Genomic DNA, 15,319 nt, shown 5'->3' with positions numbered 1-15,319 from the left:
ATTCAAAAGATGGCAAAGAAACCAGAAAACAAAAAGAAATCAGTAACACTGACAGACTGCACAAGTAGGATTGCAAGAGTAGAGAGAGGGTAGAAGGATGGGGAGAGACTCGCATGGTGCTTTGTACATTGATATGGACCAGTGTAACATCACATGAGTTCGGACCTGCTGTATGCCTATCCTACCTGTACAACTACTTACAGACTATTACTTTTTTAATATTATTTACTTGAACAAAATAATGGGTTAGAAAAAAGGCATGAAAGAGAATTTTGATAACATTTTGAAAATGTTTTTCTTCATGTCGACTTTGTTCAATTTGGTCTACATTTTGACAATAAATCGCCTGCTATTACCGATTCACAATTTGAGCCAGAGACTGTCGGGCTAAATGCTTGATGTATTTAAAAAAATTTAACTCACGTAGTTGGTATGCATTAATTTTATCATAACACAATATACACTATACAAAAAGACAACATATTTTATTCTAACTGTCCTTTTTAAGAAAGATAAATAACGACCTCTAATTATCTACCAGTGTACCGTATTGATCAAAATCAATTTTTTTTCTCTACATATTGACAAGTAGTGTAAGGGGAAAAAATCTACAATTCTGTACTGCATAACAATCAGAGAAATAAATGCTGATAAACTAATAACTTCATAGTAACTGAACAAAATAGCAGGATTCCCGACCTTATGGGAAAATTTTTGAGATAGGACGGGAATAAATATCACCAAATAAAAAGGCAAACCCAAGACTGGGACTCTCGCAGTTAATATTCTCCCGGTCGAAAACACAGCGCCTTATTGCTCAGCCATCTCACATTTCACCCCTTATCCAGCAGTGTCCCTTTAAACTGATAATTTGACCACTTCCCCAATTTAAAATTGGTAGCGGAGTTTTAAATATCAAATAGGTAATCTGGAAGAAAATTGCATATATAATTTGTACACATAATATGAATTCCCAATACATGTTTCAGAAACCTTTTTCATTTTACTGCATTCGCAGTGTCTTGTGCTCTGGACTTTTGCTTCCACCTGGGGCTTCCACGGAAGTACTCAGTACAAATGACCATATGGGGACGTGCATAAACATGGGTAGCATTTTCAGCCTTCTGGTATATCAATGACCCTTTTTTCAAAGCCTATTTTGGTATATGAATGGGTCCTTTTTCAAAATTTTCGCAATTTTTTCGGAAAACAGCCAAATTTTTCCGTAAGCTAGCCAAAATTTTCAAAATTTTGGGAAAATTTGTAAAAACTAAGACAATTTTGGTTAAATTCGGCCGAAAATTTTGACTTTTGGTATATAAATGGGTCCAAATTTTTTCGGAAAAATTGGTATATTTATGGGTCCACACAAAATCCCCCCGGCCCCCCCCTCCCAAACCCAAACTTGAGTCCCCCGGGGCTTCCACATATTAATCTGAGCACTTTTCACCACTTTATCAGTGGATAGGTAAATTAGAAAGTCAAGAAAAGTAACCAACCTTCATGATGGTATCGTAACTGGCCTTTGTCCCATTATGAAACCCAGCAAACTTTGCCATTATCATCAAGAGAGATGCTGAGTCGAAATCTGACATGCTGTTATACTGATTGCATGTACTGCTTGCTCCAGCACTGGTTTGCTTATGTGGTAATCGTAGTACAAACGCCTTGGCGACTTCCAAATATGTCTTCCCCAGCCCAGAGGAGTTGACATTAGACCATGTTACTTGTAATCTCACTTTGGGTGGTTGGTTATATAAAGCACCTTCTACAGCTTGACACCAAGCCAAGCAATTCTGACATGATACTGGTGGTTTAGGTTTCTTTCCAATCGGACACTGTCCTGTGCAGGATGGTAATGCCTGGTTTGCGTGCCAAGTTGAGAGACATCTGTCTACACATGGTATCGCCTCGTGTGCAACAAGGTGTAGTGCTTTATAAACGCGATAATACGAATCAGGGTCTGTAGCCGGCACTTTCACTGAAAAGTAAAGTTACATAAACAAAGGGTTTCCACATTAATGCTCTCGATTTACTTTTAAATCTGACACTAAATGATTCCATCGCTTTAATATATCTCCTATAGGACTACCTTTTAACCCTAACGCTCCTGAATACTACAAAATACTACTTGATATATGCGCTGTTCGTGCATGCATCCCACATGGTGTGATGACGCAATCGCCCTAAGTGATATATAGGCACGGTTTAAGCTGGCCAGCGAAGCCCAAGACCCATGGCAAAGTGTCGCCGACCGAGTGCTTGGCATGCGAGGGGTCTCGGGTTCGAATCCCACCCAGAGCAAACAACTTCTTTCCTTCTTTTCTCTCTTTATTCTTTCCTTCTTTCCCTTCCCGTCAGCTAAAAGCCCCTAGGCGGTTAGGGTTAGGTTACCACTATCGAAACTCAGTATAGGCTTCCTTAACCCTAACGCTCCTGAATACTACAAAATACTACTTGATATATGCGCTGTTCGTACATGCATCCCACGTGGTGTGATGACGCAATCGCCCTAAGTGATATATAGGCACGGTTTCGCTGGCCAGCGAAGCCCAAGACCCGTGGCAAAGTGTCGCCGACCGAGTGCTTGGCATGCGAGGGGTCTCGGGTTTGAATCCCACCCAGAGCAAACAACTTCTTTCCTTCTTTTCTCTCTTTATTCTTTCCTTCTTTCCCTTCCCGTCGCCAAAAAGCCCCTAGGCGGTTAGGGTTAAGATCTTAACAATTTTTGGTTTTCAAACACAGCATGATTATTGGCTTCAACCATGCTTCAACAAAAGTGTCACAAACAAGATTTGCTTGATTGCATCACATATACATGTGTAGTGACCAAACAAGGTATTTTCAACAATTTCACAGTGGTGACTATATTGTCGTCTGGACAAGACACGACATGATCCAAGATCATATCCTATATACAAACTATTTTCTCATGGCAAATACTTTAGATTAACTTTAGCTCTATGGCATGCTAAATGGACACAGAATAAAGCTAGTATAGTGTCTTGTAGTAGTAAACTTTTATGCACTAGGGGAAAGTAATATATTAATAAGTTTTTATTTTACATATACTTACGTTGAGCTGGAATGAAAGTTGGTTGTCCTTTGATTTTACTAGGTATCAGTGGTTTTGGCTTGAGTATTGGTTTAAGTGGAGTAAGAGGTTTAACTTTCAATGCTGGTTTTGCTTTCACCAATGGTTTTGGTTTTAGTGCTGGTTTGGTCTTTGCCAAACTGGAAACAGTTGGTGTGTGCGTTCCTGGTTGTGCTGGAGTAGATGAAGGTGGTGATGCAGCCTGCTTTTCAGCATATGCTGGCTTATGTGTTAATTCAGCATGTTCATCTCTTGTCAGTTGCACTAGATTGCGCACAAACAAAAATAAACATTTACTTGTATTTATTAATGCTGCAAGGTATATTTTCGAACAAAACAATATTTAAACATCTAAAAAAAGATTCACACGCCTGATCCACATTACGACCAATTAGCACGGAAAATATTCAGTCAAGTCCAATGATCTGCTTAGGCAATGGAGCCAAATTTTTTTCTGTCTATTGATTGACCATCAATGCTTGGTCAATCCTTATTACTTATTAAATATCAGGTAATTGATTGTTAGTTTTAGTGATTTTCCTCTTTCTATGTAATGTATTGACCGATGCAATTTTACATTTAATTAATATTCATCAGTCAATAGTTCGGTTATAAAAAATACCAAGGCAGCATTGACCATAGATCCCAAGATCGAACATTTTTGGCTACGGTGAATTATTATTTTATTTTATTTTATTTTATTAGTTCTTATTTTGCCTGGGGAAACCCCATCAGTGCAAGCACTGTTTTTCAGGGGTGCCCAGGGGTCAAACAAAATACATCAAAATCTTTTAAAAACACATACATTAAAATTAAATATGAAATACAGATAATAAGATAGAATTGCACATGTATACAACATACTTAATAAAACACTGTGTAAAAATACATTTAAATACCCATGCCAGCTGGGATTACATTAGATGCACATAATTATAGTGAAGGAGCATTTTAAATATCAAAATTGCACGAGGAAAAGTAATGAATAAAAATGGTGTTATGAATATAAAATATGCTTGAATGCTCCGAGACTTACTGGAAGGGGATTTTTTTTATAACTACCCTAATCATAAATAGAGTTTGCAGTTTTTAAGCTGACAGTGCTGGAAATGATGCTATTTGTTACTCTTTTTTGATGCTTTAATGCCATTATACCAGTGTCTACCCCTTGTAAAGATTAAAACACAATTTAAGATCAATAGCCCTATTAGTATTCACCTTTTCTTAAAAATGACATAGTTTTACATCAAACAACCGTGAACCGATTTTTACACAATGACCAACTTGATTTAGATGTCAATAAGTACTAACTCCAGACAGAACTGGTGCTACCATCAAAACGGCAAGACACTATTAAAATTTCACATGGAAATCATTTCAGTTTTCATTTTAACTGCATGACTACCTTGCATGTGGGGATCTTTTCCAGACACCATTAACTAGCACACCAACTGTTTCTGATTGGCTCCTCCAATTTGGAAGGAAAATTCAAACTTTTCATAATCCAATAACCAACTTGCCAAAGTGTCTAGGCTAACTACGATTTCATGCGATTTAGATTTCATCGAGTGCGGACGTGTTTTCGCACTTCTCCACATCAACATGTAAAATCAATTGGAAAGTATTACGAGTGATTAGGCCTGCTCACTGCATGCAACCAACTACGTTTACTTGACTATTTACTTGGATCTTATTTTATATTGGATGCTACTACATTAAAGTTTTCATTTACGGGATTTTTTCATTTACGGAAATTTATGGACCTCTGCTACTATGGCTTCTGAGGATGTTTCTGTCGCTGTTAGCGACGGCATTGGTGAACGACGCGTCACAGCAGGTTGTGGACAAACTCGTAAGCATGGTCCAAAATGACCAATCGTTTAAGAAATTACTTAAGCAAACTATTGAGGAAGTAGTTGCAAATAAGCTTGCAAGTGTAACCAAGAAGCAAGAAGAACTGGAACTAGAATCAGAAAAACTAAGAGGAGAAATCCACGAATTAAATGTGGACTTAGCTAAATTACAACAGACAGTAGCACATCTTCAAACTGACCGCAGTGTGTTGTATGAAAGAGATTTCACAAGCCGTGTCAACATTACAGATCTTCAACAATATACTAGAAGAAACTGTTTGTTAATATCTGGCATCGCTGAAACCGCAGAGAGCGGAGGGATCAAGATGGAAAACTACTTCCAGAAGACACTGATAAAGTCCTTATTGACTTTGCAAAAGAAAAGTTGGACATAGAACTGAAACCAGAGGACATCGATCGACGCACAGAGTGTCAAAGAACATGAGACGCGATGGAAAACCAAGAGCTCTAATCGCAAAACTCACTAGGTATAACACAAGAGACAAACTAATCAGAGCACGACAGAAACTGAAAGGTACCCACAAAGGAATACAAGAACTACTCTGCAAGACAAAGCAAGACCTTCTAAACCGAGCAAAGGACATGGTAACCAAAATTCCCGGGCAAGAGCAGCCTGGTCATGGGATGGAGTCATCTACGTTACCATACATGACACTGTAAGACCAGTTCGGCATGTTATCAGAGCTAAGTGGGACATTGACAACCTCATAAACTTATATGGTGAGGTACCAGACGTAGATGTGTCTTAAATTTTCATGGGTGAAAGAATCCACCATTTTGAAAACTGAACATTGTATATATTGTAAACTGAACATTGCATATTCTTCATAGTGTATCGACTTTTAAACTGGCTACAAGGCCAACAAAATTAAATTAAATACAATTGATAATCTGCTTGCATACAACAGCCGTGATCATTACTTTTACAAGTATATTTTTTGAGTATAGCACTTCATAGTTAATACTTCATATGTTAATGCGTTGCTCACACCTAATGTATGCGTTATAAACGCCTGCTTATTAATTATTCGTATTCTTACTTAAACTATTATATGCAATTGTGTACTGTTTAAGATCGATTTGGTTCCTGTTGCATGCAGTGCAGGTATGACCACTTTCTATGATTTAATTGATTTTATCAAAGTTATTTATCTCATTGAAATAGTGAAGACAGTTTATCTTCAAATTTAAGAAGTTTTTTTCCTGCTATATAGGCCCTATAATGTAGTTGGAAATTTACATTTTATCAATTTTTGGGTTGTTCTTTGTTCCTTTTTATGTTGGGTAAAGATGTATGTGTAAGTAAAGTGCTCAAAAACTGTAAACCAATGTCACAAGAGTATATCATGTAAAGTATGTAACGGTTATGTTCATAAAAAGTGTACCTTATTAAAACCAAAACAACTGAAACTTCTAAATCCCAAAGAATGGATTTGTCAGAAGTGCAGTAGACCTTTTGAAAGTTGCAACAACTCAAATTCTGATATTGAAAATGAAGTATACGATTTAAACCAGTCCCCGCACGTTAAAAATATATCAGATGTAGACCTAGAAAAATATGATAATATGATTTTTAATCCCTTAACTTTGGATTGCAATTTGAATAATAAAAACTATAATGATTTTGTAGATAGTGTAAACTGCTACACGCATGAATGCTCATATGTTACCCCTGCACAGTTCTGTTCAGACCCTGATGCAAGTCGTGGAAAATTTAATATACTAAATGCCAATATCAGAAGCTTGTCTAAAAATTTTGAAAAACTCAAAACATGTTTAAATACATTGAACCAAAATTTCAGTGTAATTGGTATCTCCGAGACTCATTTGAACGATAAACCACACGACTATTTTAATATTCCTGGATACAATTTGGAGTATATGAACAGGACTGGTCGGGAAAAAGGTGGTGTCTGCAAGTATGTTTCTGATAAAGTAAGGTATAAACTCAGGAAAGATCTTTGTCATGCAAATTCAAATTTTGAATCTTGTTTTATTGAAATTGAATGTAAATCTAAACAGAATGTTATAGTCGGAGTATTATACAGAGCACACACTTCAATCAATGATTTCATGACAGACATTGACCCTATTTTTAAGAAGTTAACTTCGGATAAAAAAGATATTTATATTATGGGCGATTTCAACATCGATTTGCTTAAAGTAGACATCGACAGACCTACCCATGATTACCTTGAACTTCTTTACTCCTATTCATTAATACCTACTATTTATAAACCAACTAGAATCACAGAATCAACTGCTACAATTATTGATAATATCCTTACAAATAATGACAATATTATCAAATCAACAATTATGGTTACTGACATAAGCGACCACTTTCCAACTACTTTATCAACCAACCTCGAAGTAGAAAATCGAACGTGTAAAGGGAAAGACGTAATTTACAAAAGAAATCACAATAGTAAGAATATTGCTCAATTTAAAACAAGACTATCCGATGTTAAATGGGGTGAAATTCTTGATAATATTGATGCAAATGATGACTATAATAAATTCATTGACACCTTTAATACGATTTACGATGAATGTATTCCGCTAAAGAAATGTACTGGTAATAGAAACAAAGAACCAATATCGCCATGGATTACGAAGGGATTGTTAAAAAGTATTAATAAAAAGAATATGTTATATAAACAATACATTCAATCTCCAAACGACAAAAAATTTCAAATATTCAAAACATATAAAAATAAGTTGCAAATGCTTATTCGAAAATCAAAACATAAATACTTCTTCTCCAAGTTTGAGCATGCAAAAAATAATATGAAGCAAACATGGAAAACAATTAATAATATTATTGGACGAGGAAAGAAACAATCTGCACAGAGCAAATTTAAAGCTGAAGATGGCAGTTCTATTACCAATCCTAAAGAAATATCAAATCAGTTCAATGACTTTTTCGTAAATGTAGGCCCTAAGCTTGCATCAAGTATCCAAAACACAGGAAAGCAATATTTCGCTTATCTCAGTGAGAACAAAACCAGTAGTATGTATATGAAGCCTATTGTTGAATCCGATATTGTAAAAATAATTGATAAATTCGACATAAACAAAGGTGGAGGCCATGACAATATTGGCAATCTAATCATTAAAAAAGTGTGTAATGAAATTGCTGAACCTCTTAATATGATATTTAATTTGTCTATATCTACTGGGATTGTTCCTGATAAATTAAAAATAGCAAAAGTCATACCATTATACAAAAAAGATGATGCTGAGGCATTCTCAAACTATCGTCCAGTTTCTCTCCTACCGTGTTTTTCAAAAATTCTTGAAAGGTTGGTTTTTAACAGATGTACGGATTACATTGACAATAAGCGAATCCTTAACCCCAAACAATTTGGCTTTCGGTCAAAACATTCGACCTTTATGGCTGTAGAGCAAATGGTAGACAAAGTTACTGCAGCAGTTGAAAGAAATGAAACGACTATTGGAATATTTTTGGACTTATCAAAAGCCTTTGATACAATCGATCATAACATACTCTTACATAAATTAGAACACTATGGATTTCGTGGTATTGTGTTAGAATGGTTCAGAAATTATTTAAGTAACAGAAAACAGTATGTCTATTATAATTCTTATGAATCAGAATCACACGATATTATATGTGGTGTTCCACAAGGATCAATCCTGGGACCACTTCTATTTATAATATATGTCAATGATATAACCAATGCATCTAAAGTACTCGAATTCGTCCTTTTTTTTTTTTTACCACCATTTTATACTCCCATAAAAACGTAGAACGCCAGACAAACCTTGTTAATGAAGAGTTAAATGAAGTAAGCAATTGGTTTAAAGCTAATAAATTGTCAATTAATGCTACCAAAACAAATTACATGATACTTGGCACACCCAAAATGACATCGATGAATCAAGACCTGCAAATCACACTAGATCACTCGGCTTTAGAAAGAGTGCATCAAACTAAATTCCTTGGTGTACTAATAGACGAATGTCTCACTTGGAAATGTCACATAGATTGCGTATCTAGAACAATTTCAAGAAATGTCGGTGTCATGAATAAATTGAAACATTTTGTTCCAAATCGTATTTTATTTACACTTTATTGTACGTTAATATTGCCTTATTTGAAGTATGGAGTACTTTTATGGGGAAATACATGTAAAACTTACTTAAATAAAATTGTAAAAATTCAAAAATGGGCTATTAGAACGGTGGCAAACGGTCACTACAGAGACCACACAGCGCCATTGTTTGCTAATTATAACATATTAAAAGTTGAAGATATGTACACGCTGGAATTAGGTACATTCATGTACAGGCACTCTATAAATGAGCTGCCCTGTTCATTTGATAATTATTTTACCAAACGTTCTGACATACATAACTACAAGACACGATATGTAAATGACCTAAATCTAACCAAAAATAAGAAAGTCTTTTCTGATCATGCCATACGTACAGGAGGTCCCATTCTTTGGAATTCTTTAGATAAAAATCTGAAAGCTTCAAAATCTGTTAAACATTTCCGTAATCAATTCAAAACAAAACTGATCTCTAAATATAATTAATCTTTTTCGTGAGCACCCCCCTTCCCTTGTCTTTTGGTTATGTTATGTGATGTTGATTTATTTTGTTAATTTCATTTGATTTCAGGGAAAGGCTAACTTTCAGACCTTTTTGGTCTTCCAGCCTTTTCCTCCATATGTACCGTGTTTATATATATTTTTTTATGTAATGTCTTTGATTTTTATGGAAATAAAATATGAATGAATATATATGAATGAACTACAATCTACGAAATAAGTCCTTGGAACGCTTGGTACACTCTGTCGAAAATCCGTGCAAAATTTCGTATGATCATGGAAATGACGTATATTTTGCCTGGGAACAAGCATGACATCTACAACAATGATTTCACCTTCCCCTCTCCCCATCAATCAATGTTGGAACACATTGGGAAACTGCTGAAGACATTGGCATTTCTCAACATTGAACGGGGAGAGGGGTGAGAGTTTTCCATTATTTACACCCAAGCGTTCCAAGACTTATTTCGATGATTGTAGTAATAGCATAGTTTGTGGAAAGGTTTCAACCTAAAAAATGGAACAAGCTAAGAAACAACAAGGAAACAAGCAAGAAATAAAACAATACATTGACACCTACGGACACCCTAAAACAAAGACCCCCTTATGAACTTTTTCAGGGGAAATGCTAAAGCCGGTTTATAAATTTCTACTTGAGAATGTTTATTTCATTACAGGTATATTTTTCTTGGATATATTTATTTTAAACCACATAATAATATCTTAAAGGCCCATTCAGTGATCCCAGTGAAAGTGTAAAAAAATTGTGTATAAAATGCTTAAAGGTGAAGGATAAGTCGTTAAAATTTTTGAAATAAACAATTAGGCAAAAACAAGGAAAACAGCAGTTAGCACATCTATGATACTAACAAAGGTACCACAATCTGAATTTTGATGAGTTTTATGATCCTCCGGATGAACAAATCACAGAATAGGCCTTTAGTTCTTATTTTATGTAAACCTTACTTGTCCTTATAACGGGCGGGATTAGACGAGAATACCCCTTTACTGCAATAACCGTCACAAATAATAATACATTCTGTAGTTTTGTGCCTTAATTGCCAGCAAAGCAATTAACTTACCTTTATTGTAGTTGTGTTTGTCCTCGATAGGTTTTACTATTTTGTCATAGCTATCCCGTGTATGATTCATTAGCTGTTTCCTAAATGTGCTATAAGCCAACGGTAAATCAGATTTCTTTTTGAGGAAGTCACACAACTTCTTCAGCTGGTCTTTCCCTTGTGCTTCATCTATTGCATCTCTTTCTGATGCATCTATGGTATCTTCAAGCTCAAGATCATCCAGTATATCGCTAAGTGGTAGGTTCTCCTCTACAAGACCCCTTGCTACCTCAATGAGAATTTTGCGTACTGTAACTTTATCAGACATGATAAGAATCTGTAACTAAATCAAAGAGGCAAACAAAATTAATACTTTGAGGGAAGAAGGTCTAAGGCTGTTTTTGTTTTTTCCCTATGCACTTTAATAGTCCATGAATTGATCTTGATTTGCAATTGTCGTATAGAGTTATTTTTGTACACAACAGGGATGTTACTATTGTTTAACTAAATGAAGCATACTTTTGCTTTTATTATCTTTCTTTGTCCTTTATTAATTATAAATTAGGTGATTTAATAATATAATTCTTTGTTTCAGCGACCCTGGGGTAAACAGACAAACAAAAACATGGGTCAAAATCCTTCAATTTCAGTCAAAATTGAACAAAAAGTACCCAAATCCCTACATTTTATATCTCCCTGTGTTATAGACAAATTTTATACGTCACATTTAAAATCATTTAAAATGACTTATAAATTGCCTTATGCTATAATGGGGTCTTTATACATTTGTATTGTGTGAACTTTGTTTTTAAATGCCTTTGGCTTCCAGGTTATAGTTTCTCGGAGCTGGTGAGGTGTATTGGGGTGTAACTTGGTAGGGTGGTGGTAAGTGGCTGCCCTAAGACTTGATGCAATTTTTGGCGCAAAATATGCAAATTAGGTAGCTAATTTGCATATTTAACTTAATTTTTTTTGCCATTTCAAGAACCGGTGAGGCGCCTAGGGATGTAACTTGATGAGGTTGTGGTAAGCGGCAGTTTCTCGGAGCTGGTGAGGTTTATTGGGGTGTAACTTGGTAGGGTGGTGGTAAGTGGCTGCCCTAAGACTTGATGCAATTTTTAGGCGCATGTAAATTAGGTAGCTAATTTGCATATTTAACTTAAAATTGTTTTTGGGTGTTTTTTTGCCATTTCAAGAACTGATGAGGCGTATAGGGATGTAACTTGATGAGGTTGTGGTAAGCGGCAGTCGTAAGATCCGATGCAATTTTTGTCGCAAGATATGCAAATTAGTCACCACATTTGCCTATTTTTTTTATTTGTCGAAATGCTTTTGGCCATTTTTCGGTACTGGTGAGGCATATAGAAATGTAATTTGATGGGGTGATGGTAAGAGTAGTCTTAAGATGCAAATCAGCCACCTCATTTCCTTTTTTTCTATTTTTAAAAACGCTTTTGCCATTTTTCGAACTGGTAGGGGGTATATAGATGTAACTTGGTAGGGTGGTGGTAAAGGGCAGTCTTAAGATCCCACGAGATTTTTGTCGCAAAATATTCAAATTAGCCACCTCATTTGCATATTTGTTTATTTTTAAAAAGGCTTTTTGCCATTTTTGGAACTGGTGAGGCGATAGAGATTTAACTTAGTTGGATGGTGGTAAGGGGCAGTCTTAAGATCCCATGTGATTTTTGTGCAAAAATATGCAAATTAGCTACCTCATTTGCATATTTTTTATTTTAAAAACGTTTTTATCTAGAATAGAAGGCTGACGCTGCGCCAAAACAGGTATGTAAGTGTATAATTATTTAATGATAAATGAACTACCACTAAATGTTCCTGTCAGTCCTGCAGTGCAAAACTTCTCATGCAATTCCATCTTTAACATTCCATTCAAATAATAATTACATTGTAAATTAGAACTGACACCAATTTTTTTCAGGAATATCTTGTTTTGGCTACCACATAGCATTCCCTTAATTGGTTAAAAGCATTGGCTTCACAAATTGTGAATATGGGTATTTTTTTATCAAAAATCCTGCTGTTATTATGCAGTAATAAAGCGGAATGCAGTAATAGACCTTTTTCCTGCGACGTCATCAGATCCAAGAGACAGCTTGTGTGAAAAGATGGCATTCGGAGTGATCTGCATGCATACGCAAAGCAAATGCAAAAGATCTTTTTGTGTGACATGCCGCAACCTGCATATGTGACCATCGTGAGATACACTTTACGTTCGTCATGCCAGTGGTGTAGCATCAGAGGGGCATGAGGGCATGTGGCCACCAATCGATTTAAAAATTTAGAAAATTCCATTGGAAAAAAATTGTCGAAAAATGGCTTGTGCCCCCTCCCCCAATCAGGCCCGCTGACCCCGTCCCCATATTCAAGCTGATTACTAGTATTAGTCCAAAGAGCAGCCCAAAATACCTCAAAAAGTTTTTGTATTTTACCGGAACTCATTAAGGTTGCACAAATAGCGCATTGATTTAGTGTGCTCTCTTTATATACATCTAGACCCAATATACTACAGGCTGTCTTGTGAACACAATTTTGATTAATCGTGACATCATGGAAATTAAAAGGTCTATTTAATTAGACTATTATATTTTCCTTGGTCTCAATCACTTTGAACTTGCGTGAGGGGGAGTGTATGTGTGTGTGGGGGGTGAATGGAACGATTAATAGCAATTGGGTGTTCCAATGTACGATTGGCACTAATTGCACGCCATTGTTCAGGGATCCTTCCCGTTTTAGTGATTGCTCCCGTTAACTACGCTAGCGGGGGCACATGCCAAGCCCCAGCATTATGATAGTAAACCTAATTCTTAGAAACTGCAGGGTAAATTGTCAATGTGAATGCTCAAATATCATGATAACATTTTCTTTTACATATTTAGCAACAGGGTTTTTCATATGATGCAATGCAATCATCACATTGGGAATTAACAAGATAATAATAGTTCTGACTGACTTTGTCATTGCAAATTAATCAACTTGATATACCTGAGAGGGAATTCCCATCTCTCATGAAATAGTTTTGAATGTCAGTTCTTAACCCTAGTCCTACGGAGAGGCACCCAGGGTTTTTCATCCAACATAAAAAGTCAGGTGTGTTTATGCCAAAACGACATACGCTAATTATAGATCCATCCTTTGAGCTTGTTTTAGTCATAAAATTATTACCCCAACACCTTATTTACCCGGTAAGACCGACCATCAAAAATGACCATAGAGCAGGGGTTGATGACCTCAACCATAGGTTTCTAGAGTAAAATCCATGATTTTTACTTTGCTCTTGTAATATTATTGCGAAAGATATCAACTTTTTATTTGGTAGTTACATGTAGGTTGAAATTGTCATTTCCTGTCATTTTATGAGAAAATCTGGTGAAAAGCACATGTTCATAGGAATATTCTCCGACAATCAATTTGCCTATATACTTTAGTTGTACAAAGCCAGAATTGTGTGAGAGCATGCTCATATTATGATGTCATAGCCACAATATGCCGGGAATGTTTGTACTTATTTTGGTGTCACATATTACAGTACAGTATATTACATTTACAATAGAAATATAGGGGGCTTACAATAACCCCTCCCATTCGCAGTCCATGTGCTAAATATAGGACATGGGTTCAAGTAATACTTAGCATAGAAGGCAAACCTGTTTATTGATATATGACAGTCCTTCAATGGCTTTGCTATCAAATTTATGGTCACAATAAACCTAATTCGTAGAAGTAAAATGCCAATGTGAATGCCCCTGGATGTTATCATGAATAATTACATTGCTTAATTTGTATGGTTACTAGTAATACAGCAGGCAATTACAACTTAATGCTGTTTTGTTGCCTTACCCTAACACCCAAAAATCTTACAAAATCTTACGATGAAAAAATATGCGCATGCATGAATCCCAGGGTCTGCGATGACGCAATCAGCCTAAGTGTCATATGCGCCGCGGAATTGCTGGCGGGCAGCAATAACCCGTGTAGCTACCGGACCGTGATCGTGTGGTTGGCATGCGAGGGGTCAAAGGTTCAATCCGGGGTGCCAAGTCAAAATTCTTCTTCTCCTTGACTTTTTCGGATCTTCTTTGACTTCCGATCCCAAAAAGCAGGGTCCAGTGTTAGGGTTAACTAAGATGTATTTTTCAGATTAGAGCCTACTATAACCCTAACACCCAAAAATCTTACAAAATCTTATGATGAAAAAATATGCGCATGCATGAATCCCAGGGTCTGCGATGACGCAATCAGCCTAAGTGTCATATGCGCATGCGGGAATTGCTGGCGGGCAGCAATAACCCGTGTAGCTACCGGTCCGTGATCGTGTGGTTGGCATGCGAGGGGTCAAAGGTTCGAATCCCGGGGGTGCCAAGTCAAAATTTCTTCTTCTCCTTGACTTTTTCCGATCTTCTTTGACTTCCGATCCCAAAAAGCAGGGTCCAGTGTTAGGGTTAATTTTACATGCTTATTCTCTTTATGAACACAAAAAGTGTTAAGAGTGGAAAGAAGAACAACTCTTTTTTTTTTTGGTAAATTTAATTTTAGAAGGATTGTGACAGCTATATTGTTCACTCTCAAAAGAGTGGAATATATAATTATTTATGTTATATATAACATTCAGCCAAGCCAGGCAAAGCCCAATAGTGCTCAGAGGCTACTAAATTCAAGGGATGCCAACCAGACTTTACGGGACAGGGATAT

General features: G+C 36.1%; 1 protein-coding gene across 1 annotated transcript in view; it reads right to left on the bottom strand.

Moving 5' to 3' along the window:
* LOC140168763 (uncharacterized) overlaps window positions 1-15,319 on the bottom strand; it is a 75,042-nt gene that overhangs the window by 18,288 nt on the left and 41,435 nt on the right. The window contains exons 5-7 of the mRNA XM_072192173.1: window positions 10,631-10,946; window positions 3,077-3,358; window positions 1,500-1,981 (exon numbers count right to left, since the gene is read on the bottom strand). Of these exons, the coding sequence (XP_072048274.1) occupies window positions 1,500-1,981; window positions 3,077-3,358; window positions 10,631-10,937 (1,071 nt within the window). The 5' untranslated portion in view covers window positions 10,938-10,946. The remainder of the gene's footprint in view (window positions 1-1,499; window positions 1,982-3,076; window positions 3,359-10,630; window positions 10,947-15,319) is intronic.

Source organism: Amphiura filiformis, chromosome 13 (assembly GCF_039555335.1).
Source record: "Amphiura filiformis chromosome 13, Afil_fr2py, whole genome shotgun sequence".
In the NCBI taxonomy this organism is placed as follows: domain Eukaryota; kingdom Metazoa; phylum Echinodermata; class Ophiuroidea; order Amphilepidida; family Amphiuridae; genus Amphiura; species Amphiura filiformis.
The sequence above is the reverse complement of the archived record's forward strand: the minus strand, read 5'-3'. Positions and strand labels throughout refer to the sequence as shown.